We start from the raw sequence: 15,616 nt of genomic DNA, 5'->3' as shown, positions 1-15,616 counted from the left end.
CCACGTTACCAAAACAGTTAACACACGAACAAAAACGGTATTGTGGTTTGCAAAACTCCAGGCTAACCCACGCTCTAGCAGGGAAAATGGCCTTAAAATGCCTGTTGTTGTTGTTGTTGTTGTTGTTGTTGTGGTTTGCAAAACTCAAAAAATCCTTTGCAAAATGCAATAATGCTGTGAAATCTCATGCGTCTCAAAATCAAATATTCACATGAAAATAATACATTTGTCATCAAATGAAAAGCTCACATTATCAACCATTTCACAAAGGTGCAATAAAAATATGAACATCAAAATGTTTAACCCTTTACGTTCATTTTTTTTCGTCATATCATTTTTGCCTGTTTACTTTTCTTACTTTATTGGAAATTGTGTATCGTGACCAAACATGTTAGTTAGGCCTACCTAAAAGTGTACTATCTATTCTTTCAGTAGACTTAGCCCCAGATGACACAGACATCACTGAAAACTTGCACATAAATTACACTGAAATCAAGATTTTTCAAGGAAAATGGGATTTTACAGGTATTCAATATCCAACTTGTGATTTCCCTCAGGCCACATGTTCTCATAAACATCACAGAGAATGTTTTCTCTGGCCATACATGGTCTTTCACTGTGTGTTTCACTGAGGAGAGGCTTCCGTCTGGCCATTCTGCCATAAAGCCCAAATTGGTGGAGTGTTGCAAGATGCTTGTCCTTCTGGAAGTTTCTCCCATCTCCACACAGGATCTCTGGAGCTCAGCCAGAGTGACCATCGGCTTCTTGGTCACCTCTCTTACCAAGGCCCTTCTCCCCCGATTGCTCAGTTTGGCCGGGCGGCCAGCTCTAGGAAGAGTCCTGGTTGTTCCAAACTTCTTCCATTTAAGAATTATAGAGGCCACTGTGCTCTTGGGAACCTTCAATGCAGCAGAATTTTTTTTTGTAGGCTTCCCCAGATCTGTGCCTCGACACAATCCTGTCTCTGAGCTCTGCAGGCAGTTCCTTCGACCTCATGGCTTGGTTTTTGCTCTGATATGCATAGTCAGCTGTGAGACCTTATATAGACAGGTGTGTGCTTTTCCAAATCATGTCCAATCAATTGAATTTACCACAGGTGGATTCCAATCAAGGTGTAGAAACATCTCAAAGATGATCAAGAGAAATGGGAGGCACCTGAGCTAAATTTCAAGTGTCATAGCAAAGGGTCTGAATACTTATGTAAATGTGAAATTTCAGTTTTTTATTTTTAATAAATTTGCAAAACTTTCTAAAATCCTGTTTTCTCTTTGTCATTATGGAGTATTGAGTGTAGATTGATGAGGGAAAAAATGAATTTAAACGATTTCAGCACAAGGCTGCAACATAACAAAATGTGAAAAAGTGAAGGGGTCTGAATACTTTCTGAATGCACTGTATATATCGTTTTTGGCCCTATCTCCCAATGGTGAAGAATCACTTAAAAAATTATTTTAGCTGGATCCGGATCCGCATCTTCACCATAATCTAATTGGTTCTTCCTTGTCACACAACCTGTTCACCAAGTTTCGTCCAAATCTGTCCACAAATTTTGAGATATCTCGTTCACAAACAAATGGACAAACAAACAGACAGACAGGAGTGAAAACATAACCTCCATCGACCTTTGGTGGTGGAGGTAAAAATCGATGTACTTTTATGTGTATTTTGAGGATAGAAGGAGAAAATGAACAAACACAAATGAGATTTGAACCTGGGTTATCTGTATCATGAGCCTGCAGTCTAGATGGGAATGTGAACAGGCAAACCCATTTAATATTTTATTTTCCCCTCCTGAGTTTGTCTAAGGATAATTTGCCAGGACTCAATACGCGATTTTCAAAATCACGTAATCTGCCCCAGAATGCTTAGCGCATGAACAGAAACCTTCAGCAATGGGGGTCGTCTGGGCAGCCGAACGTATTGTTACTGATCGCGGATTAAGATGTTATTTACCGAGCGGTGGTATTGCCGCGACCGTTACAGGATCCCTGACTCACCCGATTCACCCAGAACTTTGGCCGTATCGCACCACAGCTGCCCAATCTGGGAAAAGACTGAAACGACGAAATGCAAGAGGAAAAGGAATAAAACGAATAGACGGACAGAAGAGCAATTTGATTTATTATTTACACAAGCAAAAAGGAGCAAGCAAGGTTTATTTACAACACATAAGACGCAGGTGACACAGTGCAAATTTTAGCTTACCTACAGACTTAATTAAATACCCAGGGACAGAACAAACAAAACAAACTCACGTATACAAGAAGGGTGGAAAGGCAGGAGGTGGATGGCTGGAGGGAGAGGAAAGGTCCAAGGGGGTCCTGCAGCTCAACCGGCGCGTTTAGCAGCCGCCGTTCCTTTACGGTCCTGCTCCAAACCGCCGTTCAGGCCCCCTTTGGCTGTTGGGTGTTCTTGCTGCGGCGGCCTCCGCTGCGTTCCCAGGACTTGTCTGACTCGTTGGTCCACACCCTCAACTCTTTCTTGGTCCCTCACTCTTTACCACCGACTCCTCACCGCAACCAACGCAACCACTTGACCACCACCTCTACTGACTGACTCTTCACCACTCTCCACTTGACGACCGACTCTCAACCAACTCAGACCAACTCACCACTCACTTCCGTTCGCGCCTTTTATAGCGCCTCCAGCGATTACGCCGCCGGCGTTTTGGACACGCCCATCGGGGTGCTCACCTCGGCCCTGGTTGGTCGCGCGACCCTCGGGCTCCCCCCTCGATGACGACGGGCGGGTACGCCCCTCCTCCCCTCTATGACGAGGTGGAGACACGCCTTTCTTCTCCGACCCTGCCTCGTGGTCAATGGCGGTTATTGGAGGGGAGGTGATTGAGAATCGAGGGCTCAGCAATGACGAGAGGGGATGTAATTGGCAATCGAGGGTTGGCAATCACGAGAGGGGATGTAAAAGGGAATGGAGGTTTTGGGGATGGGAAGGAAAGGGAGATTTTGGGGATGGGAAGGAAAGGGAGATTTTGGGGATGGGAAGGAAAGGGGATCTATTCTCTTTCACTGGTGCAATGGAGTTCTTCAATTAATGGGAGACACAGCCTTACCCTAAAACACAGAATAAGAGATAACTATCAACAGGGGTATTCTATTATTTGGCTGATGTGTATGCTTGTGGACTAATTATGGGATGCCCTTTCACCTTTACACAGCTCCGGAGGTAGGGGGGGCGCAGAATAAACAATAATAATAATAGTACAGCACACAATCAAAAAAATATACAGTCCTCATCTCCGCAACACTGCACCCTCCTCCTCTTAGGCACGACCCGGGCCTACAACTTTTACTTTTAGTGTGACACGTAGGTGTAGTTCCCTCTACTTTTAACCTGACCCTGAGTGCGACAGTTTTAAAACATAAATAAATGTGTCCCGCTGCTCCATTGCACACTGCCTAACAGACTTACGCCCACAGTTAACCGAATTGTGGAATGGTCTTCAAACTACACACTGACGGTGGGAAGCATTATTTACAATTGACGCTACTTTATTTACAAGACTAACCCAGGACCTGTGATTGTTCTTTCTGGGGGGGAGACAGTCTGCTCTGCATCGACGCACCATGAAAGCACCCAAAAACGCACCCATACACCCCCAAGCACCAATCGGTGCAGTCACCATTGTTCAAGAATAAAAAAAATAAATCAACAACCCCTAACCCTGCAGGTGGTCTCTTGCTCTTCGGCTCCCTCTGCTGGTGATTATTATTTGTTCTTCCAGATGTTGTCATTCTTTTGCTTTGCTTACTGGCGGCCTATTTGCAATAAAAGAATGCACCTAACGTGTCCGTTTTTATTTTATTTATGGCCCACAGGGGCCGACTACGTGTGGTTCACCTGTGGGGCATCGGTGCCCTGTGGCCAAGGTCCGCCAGCAAGATTTCGGGCCCTCATGGCCGGTTCCAGCAGAGGGGCCATGCCCCAACCCATGGGGTCCATAAGTGGTGCTCGGCCACAGACATGTGGTCCATAATGTGGTGCATCGATGCAGACAGCTGGTTCTGGGAATTTCGGGCGCACAATGGCCGACCCACGCACGCTCCCCTCGGCACCCAGTGGCGCACAGGTCATGTGGGAGACAAAAGGGGAAAGACAATTGAGCGAGGGGTAAGGTCACAAGGGTACACATCAATAAGGCAATGCAAGGCGAAATGCGTACGGAGGGCGAAGTGAGAAAGCTCGTCCCTACCGTACGTCACCCCCCTGTCACCTACCCTACCCTTGCCCTTACCCCATATGTACAAAAATCTACACATTTACAAATTCGTCACTACTGTCACGTCTTCCCCATATTTCCCCTATACCAAATTCGTCTCCACAATCCCTCTACTTCAAAATTTGCCATCACCAAATTCATCATCAATCCTCATAAGGAGGCAGAGATGGAACATCAAAGCACAATGTCACACCCACGTCATGATGCGTCTCACATTCCAAAACATTTGCATCAAAAATAATTAAACATGGCATGGTGCGGAGTACCTGTCACCTCAGGTGAGTGGATGCAGATGGTGCGAGGAGACTTCATCCTAACTACTTTCTAAATGACATTAACACACTTTACACTACCCGGGGTCTTTCCCTGCCAATCCATTGGCCAACTTACACTACGGGTTCTAAAAACCAATTCCCATTGACCAAACTGTGGTGCTTCTCAATTTGGGGTCTCACTCCCCCGATTCATCTCCCGGTGCCTCACACAATTTCTGGGCTGCGACGTGTAGCTCTCCCAGCAGGTCTACCCACCTGCACACCTCCACCACTGCAGTTGCCACCCGAGCTTACCTAGCTCCTCACCCTAACCTAACTAACTGGGGCAGGCCCTCTCCTGGCTCTGTCACCCCCTGGTGCCCTCTGGCACTGGGCTACCCGGGTCCGTCCTCCGGATCCTCGGGCTCCATCCACAACTACCGGCTCCCAGAGCCCACCTGTGGCCTCACCTGGCCGACATCCTCACAGTGGTGGAGTGCCCAAACCAACTACACACACTAACAGGCTACACGCCCAGCCATTTCCACAACACTAATGCACCCATCCAAATACCATTCTTTCACCTCGCACCACAGATGCCAATATCCAACCACAATTTACCTGTACCCTCTACCTAACACTTACACTACCCGCCCCGGGTATCCGTGATGGGGTCCACTCTTCCCCCATTCACACCCCCGCACCATCCACTCCACTCCACAATTTCCACCATACTCACTCCACGACCATCCATTCCAATACTCCATACCATTTATTCCATACAGCCACATACACCTGTTGTTGCACACCTGTGCAATCCCCTGGTGCCACCTGCACCCTCCTCCTCTTCCTGGACCAGTTGGTCAACACAACACGCAATCACCACTACTCCCTCATACACTGCTCCACACACCTGTTCAGTTGCACACCTGTGCAATCACACCTGTTCAATTCTCAAACACACGGCATCATCTCAGCTAACTACTCCCCTCTGAAACTTGCGCTTCCCAGTCGTCCCTTTAAACTATTGCGCTCCCACGTCATTATCATCCACTCTAAACTACCTGCGTCCCCACTACAGGTATCAGTCACTATCTAAACCTTAACGTTACCTAATGTCATCTTCGCTAGATCCCTATCAATATAACCAAGCCCTCCCTGGCTCGGTTGTCATAGCCACCCCATAAACTATTGCGCATTTGCCCCCACTCTGTGAGGGATGGTGGATTTGCCATCCCACCACATCGGGGGTCTCTCACTATAAATTTTGCTCGTCCAAATTCCAACCAATTCAAAAATTTTCCATTTACTGTCAATTTTATTCACTATTATAAATTTCGTATCAAATCACTACCATCATCATCACAGTCCGCTATATCCTAGCCTCGGTGCGTCATGACATCATTAAACTCGGCTTCGCAAAGCCGAGCAATGAATTCGGGTGGTTTGGTTGCCTGCAGGTTGAATCCGTCCGGCTTTCGGTTCAAGGGAGGTGGTTTGGTTGGGCCGAGATTCCACGCACCGTCTCGGCGCGGCACCTTGCGGTCCCGGGCCCGATGGCTCAATCTCCCCTGGTCGGAACCCCGTCCCCACGAGGGGGCACCGTTCCGCTTCCTCCCACTCGCCCTCGAACCGGACCGGTCGCCTCGCCCGACAAGGCCCGGACTCGACCGTGCGGGGCGGGGCCAAGCCCGAATCGGCAACGACGCTTCGAAGAGAAGCGACGCAGCATCGATCCGCGCCGGGCCTCGCACCCAACAAAGCACCCCCCGCACCGAGTGCTCGCATCGGCTATCCGTCGCCCTAACCACTAACCCGGTTACCGTCGATGCTTTACTTGCATGCTTACAAGCATACGCTACCCCTTTCACCCTCACAAAACCTGGCGTTCCAACGCCGTCCGTACATTCCACCAACGCTCTCCCTGTTACACACCACACCTCTCGCGCACACTCTTGCGCACACTTTGGTCCACACCTCTCCTCCGTTACGTCCTCCGTAACACTCACCATGGGCGTGCACTCTTGCATCCACCCACTAACGCGCTCACATGGGCTCTCCCACACCCGCGCCACCACCAATTCAGGTGTGCTTTCTCGCACACGTTCCACCACCACCTTACTCTCCGTGTCACACTCACCCTCGCACGTACACTCCGTATTGCTCTCACTCCCTGTGTCACACCCCGTACACACCGACGTGCATTCTCGCTCGCACTCGGTTTCACTCCCACACTTTATAACACACCCACTCGCCGACGCACACTTTTTCCTCCCACGCGTGCCATTTCCACTCACACGTGACCCTTCACCAACGCCCGGATGCTTCCTCGATCCCAAGCGCGCGAAAATTCTTTTGTCGCTAAACATCCTCTTACAAAATCTACCCGCACAATATACAGCACGTCTCACCTTCGGGGTTCTTCTTCCTCCCTGCACCAAAACCTGCAAACTTCCATTTGGATTAGCGAGTACAGCATCAGGATGTGCATTTAGACTTTGAGCAATTTCCATTCCTTCCTCCGATTGTTGCTCTTTTAACTTTAAGTCCCCGGTCTCTCCAATTTCAACTATACCCATAATTTCTTTGTTCACCTCGACGACCGTTGGCTTTAATAAAATTCCCTCTACCTCATCGGTCGCCGGCTTTTCCAAACCCCGGGTCGCGATTTCTACCCCCGTCATTGTACCCGTGCGTTCCTCCGCTTCGCTCAACCAGCGCTTTTCGACCCGCTTTACCTCCTCGTGCACCCCGGGACCCTTTCGCCCACCATGCGATCCATGGTCTCCCCACATTTTTGCATGCGGTCACCCATTCTGTTGGTTATTGCTTCAATTTGGTTTCCCCATCGCTCACTGTTAGCCCTCCTTTCGTCCCTCATTACTCCCAATTGCTCACTATTCTTCTCCATAAAGGCCTCCATTTCGTTCGTTATTGCTTCCATTTTATTACTCAATTTCTCCCCGTTTATTCTCAGCATCTCGGCGAATTGCGCCATGAAGTCCCCCACATCAAAGCCCGCTACTACGGTCACGGGCGCGGCAAAATTTGGTGCCGCTGTAACCACGTGCGCGAGAGCGCCATTTTGTGCACCTGATACCCCCTCAACCACACCTTCTTTACTCTCCTCCACTTGATCCTGGGTTACTCCTAACCCCTCCTCTAGCTCTCCCACCGGCATCCCGTCGCCTTGACCAGCCATGGCGCGATTTCAAAATTCGGGTTTTTCTTTAAAAAAAAAACAAATTTCGGCAGCTCGTAATTTTGACCAAAATTTTTTTTTTCTCTATTCGTTTTAAAAATTTGGTTCGGGCCTCGAATCCCACTCCCAGACACCAATTGTTACTGATCGCGGATTAAGATGTTATTTACCGAGCGGTGGTATTGCCGCGACCGTTACAGGATCCCTGACTCACCCGATTCACCCAGAACTTTGGCCGTATCGCACCACAGCTGCCCAATCTGGGAAAAGACTGAAACGACGAAATGCAAGAGGAAAAGGAATAAAACGAATAGACGGACAGAAGAGTAATTAGATTTATTATTTACACAAGCAAAAAGGAGCAATCAAGGTTTATTTACAACACATAAGACGCAGGTGACACAGTGCAAATTTTAGCTTACCTACAGACTTAATTAAATACCCAGGGACAGAACAAACAAAACAAACTCACGTATACAAGAAGGGTGGAAAGGCAGGAGGTGGATGGCTGGAGGGAGAGGAAAGGTCCAAGGGGGTCCTGCAGCTCAACCGGCGCGTTTAGCAGCCGCCGTTCCTTTACGGTCCTGCTCCAAACCGCCGTTCAGGCCCCCTTTGGCTGTTGGGTGTTCTTGCTGCGGCGGCCTCCGCTGCGTTCCCAGGACTTGTCTGACTCGTTGGTCCACACCCTCAACTCTTTCTTGGTCCCTCACTCTTTACCACCGACTCCTCACCGCAACCAACGCAACCACTTGACCACCACCTCTACTGACTGACTCTTCACCACTCTCCACTTGACGACCGACTCTCAACCAACTCAGACCAACTCACCACTCACTTCCGTTCGCGCCTTTTATAGCGCCTCCAGCGATTACGCCGCCGGCGTTTTGGACACGCCCATCGGGGTGCTCACCTCGGCCCTGGTTGGTCGCACGACCCTCGGGCTCCCCCCTCGATGACGACGGGCGGGTACGCCCCTCCTCCCCTCTATGACGAGGTGGAGACACGCCTTTCTTCTCCGACCCTGCCTCGTGGTCAATGGCGGTTATTGGAGGGGAGGTGATTGAGAATCGAGGGCTCAGCAATGACGAGAGGGGATGTAATTGGCAATCGAGGGTTGGCAATCACGAGAGGGGATGTAAAAGGGAATGGAGGTTTTGGGGATGGGAAGGAAAGGGAAATTTTGGGGATGGGAAGGAAAGGGAGATTTTGGGGATGGGAAGGAAAGGGGATCTATTCTCTTTCACTGGTGCAATGGAGTTCTTCAATTAATGGGAGACACAGCCTTACCCTAAAACACAGAATAAGAGATAACTATCAACAGGCGTATTCTATTATTTGGCTGATGTGTATGCTTGTGGACTAATTATGGGATGCCCTTTCACCTTTACACAGCTCCGGAGGTAGGGGGGGGGCACAGAATAAACAATAATAATAATAGTACAGCACACAATTAAAAAAATATACAGTCCTCATCTCCGCAACAGTATATTGTGCATGCTGGATAATTTATTACCTAAAACTTCCCACAAGGCTTCTAAAATAAGCTGATATTATTTGTAAACGTAACGACGAGAAGGGCGCATGCCTTTGCCCAACAAAAAAGTTGGAGAACTTAGTGAACTCGCCCCAAAAAGTTGATAGCTTGCTGCTGCCTGTACTACAAACTCCCGAGACCGTGTGGATTGGTGCAAGGCCGGTGGTTCGTACATGGGCGCGTTCTATCCAAACCTTTGACCATCGCTGCCAGTGAGTGGACTTTGAATTTTGCGGGATTACCTCATCCGGGAATGGGTTTTTTTTTTTTTTTTTTTTTTGCAAACATTATTTTTACTATCAATCAAGTTTTGAAGTAGGAGAGCTGGATGGGCCGTGAGGACCATTAATAATATATAATACTAGCAGGGGCCTGTGCTGCCTGGGGTGGAGGTGGGATTCCCGGCGCTGCATCATTGTCATGAAAATGATATTACTATCAAAAATCTGAGGCTAATTCTTTATTTTCATGGTTATTAGTGTCGTACACCGCTTATCATTGATTCATGAACCATACACCGCTTCAATCCATTAACTGTGCATCCACGAAATTGGGATTGAAGTGTTATGGTTATATTTACTATATTATTATTATTATTATTATTATGAAAACAATACTACTGAAACAATACTACTGTATAAAGAAACCTGGGCTAATTTGTCCGAAGCGACCTGAAGGTGAGGCATGAAGGCACGATGCCTAAGGTCTGTACGTACTGTGTTGTTGGGAGAGCCGTAACGCCTATGCTTTCGATATTTGATGGTGATTTTAACAATCGGTTTGTTTGAGTTTCACACTGAATGAAAATCGTAAAGGTAGAGCATGCAGATTGTGATACATGACAGGTTCAACGATATGTCCAGCCTGAACGGCATAGGAATCAAAATGGCGGTGTGTGGAGTCAGCCGTTGTACTGACCTAATGACATCATGTCACCCCTGTTATGTGACTAGATCCTCAGCTCTGATTGGTGTACGTTTGAGGGGACATACATACATACTGTTACGTTTGTGGGGTGGGGGAGTAGGTGAAAGAATACCGTAGGAAAGGTAGCACTGTATAAGTGTAGCATGGACCGTGGACACGTAGGAGATATCTTGATGTACTTAAGAAGGGAAACTGTAACTTAAGGTTGTTTAAATGTTCTTCAGACGGGGGGTGAAGCAGTGCTATTTAGTGGCAGGGATTAAGGATAATTTTCCCCAGTGCGTGCTTTCCCTCTGTAATCTTTCCCTTTACGTTTTTGCTGACAAGGCCGGCCATGAAAGCCGCCGTTAAACCATAACAACCTTCACTGAAAGCAAACAGGTTCCCGGACACTACGTCCACCCCTAATGGACGTAATAGGCGAAAGCCCCGCCCACGGGAGGCGGAGAATAAGGGCGGCGGTCAAGAAAGCCTGCAGGCCACGCTCTGAGCGACGTGATTGGACCAAGAAGTGGGCGGGCGAGCTGAGAGGGAAACGGCCTGATTGGCTGACCAGAGAAAAGAAGAATGCTGTATATTGGTTGGTCACGGACTCTGAGATCGGACGAGACGCTGGCCATTTTGGTTGTGTTGGTGCGCTTTTGAGGAGAGCTTGTGCAACTCTTGCAGTGCCGGTGTGAGGAGGTTTTGATGACTGCCGGGCTTGTGGTGGGAGCTGGGGACGCGTTGTGTTTGCCAGGCTACGGAATCGAAAGGAGGCTGTCTTGGCTACTTGCTTCACGCTTGGGCATTTTTGACACACAGCATCGTCGCCATTTTGGGGCGCTTCGACGCACAGGCCTTTCGTCGGCCATCGTCACCTTGCACTGCCGACCTCACCAAAAGAACTCGTTGCACGAGCTATGTGCACTAAAAATAACATTTTATTTTATTTTATGTTTCCCCTGTTGTGTGGTGTGAATCAGTGTGTGGAGACATCTCACAATTGAGAATTTTAGTGTACCTCACCTTTCATTTTTATTCCTCGATTTATTTTCATTAAATCCCTGTTGTTGAATTTACTGTCATGTTTCTTTGTTCATGGGTTCAGGAATAAACCCTTGGTTATCGTTCAGCCAGACATCTCGCATCCTTTCCATCTTGCGTGTGTAAAATAACCGCCATATATTCAGATGCTTGCCTTGGGAGTAAAAACTGTTTCGACTATTCGTCCAAGGCTGGTCTTAACTACCTCCGGACAGGACAATACATACATATATACGTACATACTCGTACATACATACATACTGACAGACAAACACTGTTCTAGACAGCTTTGCCCTATGAGCTATGCCATAAAAAGACAAGATTCCCCCCAAAATATGCAAAATGAAACTTGGAAAGTTGATAGGAATAGGAGGCAGAGGGATTGAGCGAGGTGGAAGGGGTAGGTGGATAGGACGACGCATGAAGGAAAGAAATAGGGGAAGAGAAAAAGTAAAAGGAGAGGGAAAGGAGAGAAGGGAAATGGGGAATAAGGAGAAACGGAAACGGGGAATAAGGAGAAAGGGAAACGGGGAATAAGGAGAAAGGGAAAGAGGGAATAGGGCATATTGTAAATTTGACAGATTTTTCTCTAATTTACAAAATATGCAAGTATTAACACTTGTACATATCAGGCAAGTTGGCATTGATTTTCAATCAATCTGCCCTGAAAGGAAAGATTTTATATTTCATGGATTTCAGCTATTTGTACAACATTCTTGCTAGATTCAAAGTTTCTTCCTTCTAAGAGCAAATCACAATGTATGTATGTGATAATGGAGATCCAATGTGTAATTCAAAAATATTCAAAAGCTGGAAACTCTACAGTGTCTCTTAAGGTAGTGCCTTAAATTCCTATAAACCACACTTGATGACATGTTAACCTGAGGACACTTTAAACTGAAAAGCAGGCATTAGGCCTTACTTGCTTTGAAACAATACTCTGACTTTTCTGAATCTTCACATTTATATATCTTATTATAATAGAGCAAACGTATATGGTTATGTATGTTTATATGCGATGAAAACGTCTTCTTCTTCTTCTTCAAATAAAATTACCACCCTCTTATTTAACCCTCTTAATTGCGTTAAGACTGCTGAGACTGCTCAGACCTTTGATGACCCTTTAAATCCCCCAAGACCCTTCAGACCATCAAGACCCCAAAGACACCTGAAGACCCCTGAAGACCCAAAACACCCCAAAGACCCAAAATACCCTTCAAGGCCCTGAGGCTCAAAAAGACCCCGAATATCCAAAACACCCCAAAGACGCCGAATACCCAAAACACCCCGAAGACCCTGAATACCCAAAACACCCCGAAGACCCCGAATACCCAAAACACCCCGAAGACCCCAAATACCCAAAAAACTCCAAAGACCCTGAAGACCAAAAAGACCCCAAATACCAAAAATACCCCGAAGACCCAAAAGACCCAAATACCCTTAAATACCAAGAAGAACCAAAAGACCCAAAAGCCCCTGAAGACCCCAAAGCCTCTGAAGACACCAAAGACCCTGAAGACCCAAAACACCCCAAAGACCCAAAATACCTTTAAAGGCCCAGAGGATCAAAAATACCCTGAAGACCCAAAAGACACCGAAATGGTCAAAGATGCCTACCCCTCTGAAACGACGTGTGGTGAGGCGCGCAGATTACGCCGAGTCACGCTAGTTTTAACAATGACACACTGAGTTGATGTACTTTTCTACTAACACCTATTAAAATTGCTGAAGTAGTGGATTGATTTTATTGTACCTTTCTCACTCATCATTTGCCCCCCCCCCACCCCCCATGTGCTATTCTTTTGTGCAGGCAACTTGCTTGACAGCAGCAGCATGACAAGGCGGGGTGATACAAAGATCACCACCAATGTGTCTCGCACTATGACACAGACGATGGCACAGTTAGGCAGCACAGATTATCTCTACTCCGGAATGGGTAAGAACCACAACATGTGCTTATCTCTCCAGAATTTTGTGAAAAACGTTCCGAAAGTGCGTGAGATCATATAGTAGGAAAAGTCATTGAAAAAGTAAGAAGGGGAAAGCAAAGTAAGATGGCCCCCTTCAGGTCTGGCTTAATGCGAACCTGTGTTGTGCAGTATCACATGTATGTTTGTATTATAATGCCTAGAATTTCTATGACGAATAATTTAAGATCATGAAGGTGCTCAAATAGACACTGCAAACCTTTTAAGATTTTTTTCAAATATATACTTAACCATTTTTTTAAAAGACACAAATTCCTTGGAGTTCCTATCTTACCATCAAACTCCCCTTGTGTGAAACCAAAATCTATCTAATGTTTTAACCCAAAACTGCAAGGGTCTGGAGTGGAACATTGCTGTAGGCATGCATGACAGAATCTTCCCACAGCAGAAAAGGTGCATATTCAGAAGGCCGATGTGATGTTGATCAACACGTTGAATACCTCACCATCGGGTAAAGAAAATGATGCCATCATGAATCCAGCCGTGAACTTCAAATGGCAGCCTCCAACTCTTAACAGCCACGGCTCAGATCTCCTTTGCTATGATGATATCAGTGGTACTACAAGTGTGACGTCTACCACAGTCAATTGGCTTCCAATAAATGGGGATCTGGAGTGTGATTACCTGCTGATTTGTGTCCCACCAGTCATGTGGCATGATTTTCTTTTTAGTTGCTCCTTTACTGATATAATGAGTTCTGAAATCACAGGCCAGATTTTCTCAAACAAATCAATTGATTGATTTGCTGCTTGATTTGTTTTTTAATGATGCGTGATTCACATGCAGTCGAGCTGTGATAGTAGAACTCAGCTTCTTTGATTGATGAAAGACTATTAAGCTTGACTCTCTGGTCCTACTTTTCCCAAGTTTCACATCCCGACTTTCACGTTGTAAAACTCACCAGAAACAAGCTTACCTTTTATTTTAGATAAATTAATTGTACATTGTCAATATACGGCTGGCAGGATGGCCGAGAGATACGTACAATAACCTCTAAGCTATCTAGTCTGGGTTTGAATCCCAACCCAGCTATAAACAGTCATCCCAGTGTTTCACGGGCAGGGTGATTCATCATCGTGGATGCTGTCTCTCTGATGGACGTTAAACTGGCGTCTTGTCTGCTGGTATTAGTCGGTGGACGTTAAAAATCCCACTGTGTACTTTGCAAAGGGTAGGTGATTATTCCCCGGCACCATAGCCAAATTCCAAAATTCTTGCCAAAACCAGCAGAGGGCATTGCATCGGCTGCACAGCTGCACATGATTTCATGATTATATATATATGTATGTCTGTATATATATATACACACATATATACTGTATGTATACACTACCTGGCCAAAAGTATGTGGAAACCCGAACATCACACCCGTATGTGCTCGTCGAACATCTCATTCCAAAATCATGCGCATTAATATGGAGTTGGTCCCGTTGCTGCTATAACAGCCTCCACTCTTCTGGGAAGGCTTTCCACTAGATGTTGGACATTACTGCAGGGATTTGCTTCCATTCAGCCAGAAGAGCATTAGTGAGGTCAGGCACTGATGTTGGGTGATTAGGCCTGGCTCGCAGACAGCGTTCCAATTCATCCCAAAGGTGTTTGATGGGGTTGAGGTCAGGACTCTGTGAAGGCCAGTCAAGTTCTTCCACACCGATCTCGACAAACCATTTCTGTATGGACTTCACTTTGTGCACGGGGCATTGTCATGCTGAAACAGGAAAGGGCCTTCCCCAAATTGTTGCCACAAAGTTGTAAGCACACAATCGTCTAGAATGTCATTGTATGCTGTAGCGTTAAGATTTTCCTTCACTGGAAACGAAGGGGCCTAGCCCGAATCATGAAAAACCATCCCAGACCATTATTCTTAATCCACCAAACTTTACAGTTGGCACTATGCATTCGGGCAGGTAGCGTTCTCCTGGCATCCGTTAAACCCAGATTCATCTGTCGGACTGCCAGATGGTAAAGTGTGATTCATCACTCCAGAGAACGAGTTTCCACTGCTCCAGAATCCAATGGCGGCGAGCTTTACACCACTCCAGCTGACGCTTGGCATTGCGCATGGTGATCTTAGACTTGTGTGCAGCTGCTTGGTCATGGAACCCCATTTCATGAAGCTCCCGAAGAACAGTTGTTGTGCTGACGTTGCTTCTAGAGGAAGTTAGGAACTCGGTAGTGAGTGTAGCAACCGAGGACAGACGACTTTTATGTGCTACGCACTTCAGCACTCCGCGGTCCCATTCTGTGAGATTGTGTGGCCTACCACTTCGCGGCTGAGCTGTTGTTGCTCCTTGAGCTTTCCACTTCACAATAACAGCACTTACAGTTGACTAGGGCAGCTTTAACAGGGCAGAAATTTGACGAACTGACTTGTTGGAAAGGTGGCATCCGATGACGTTGCCACGTTGAAAGTCACTGAGCTCTTCAGTATGGCCCATTCTACTCTAA

The 15,616-nt window shown here is 46.9% G+C and overlaps 1 protein-coding gene across 4 annotated transcripts in view; it reads left to right on the top strand.

Moving 5' to 3' along the window:
- Positions 1 to 15,616, top strand: part of ITGB4 (integrin subunit beta 4) — a 177,898-nt gene that overhangs the window by 131,813 nt on the left and 30,469 nt on the right. For 2 of the 4 annotated variants that reach the window (XM_078780662.1, XM_078780657.1), the window contains exon 35: positions 12,991 to 13,116. In XM_078780662.1, the coding sequence (XP_078636788.1) occupies positions 12,991 to 13,116 (126 nt within the window). Of the gene's footprint in view, positions 1 to 12,990; positions 13,117 to 13,553; positions 13,725 to 15,616 lie in introns of all 4 variants that reach the window. The other 2 variants (XM_078780648.1, XM_078780644.1) reach the window with 2 other exon arrangements.

Source organism: Myxine glutinosa, chromosome 1 (genome assembly GCF_964187855.1).
Source record: "Myxine glutinosa chromosome 1, kmMyxGlut1.1, whole genome shotgun sequence".
In the NCBI taxonomy this organism is placed as follows: domain Eukaryota; kingdom Metazoa; phylum Chordata; class Myxini; order Myxiniformes; family Myxinidae; genus Myxine; species Myxine glutinosa.
The sequence above is the reverse complement of the archived record's forward strand: the minus strand, read 5'-3'. Positions and strand labels throughout refer to the sequence as shown.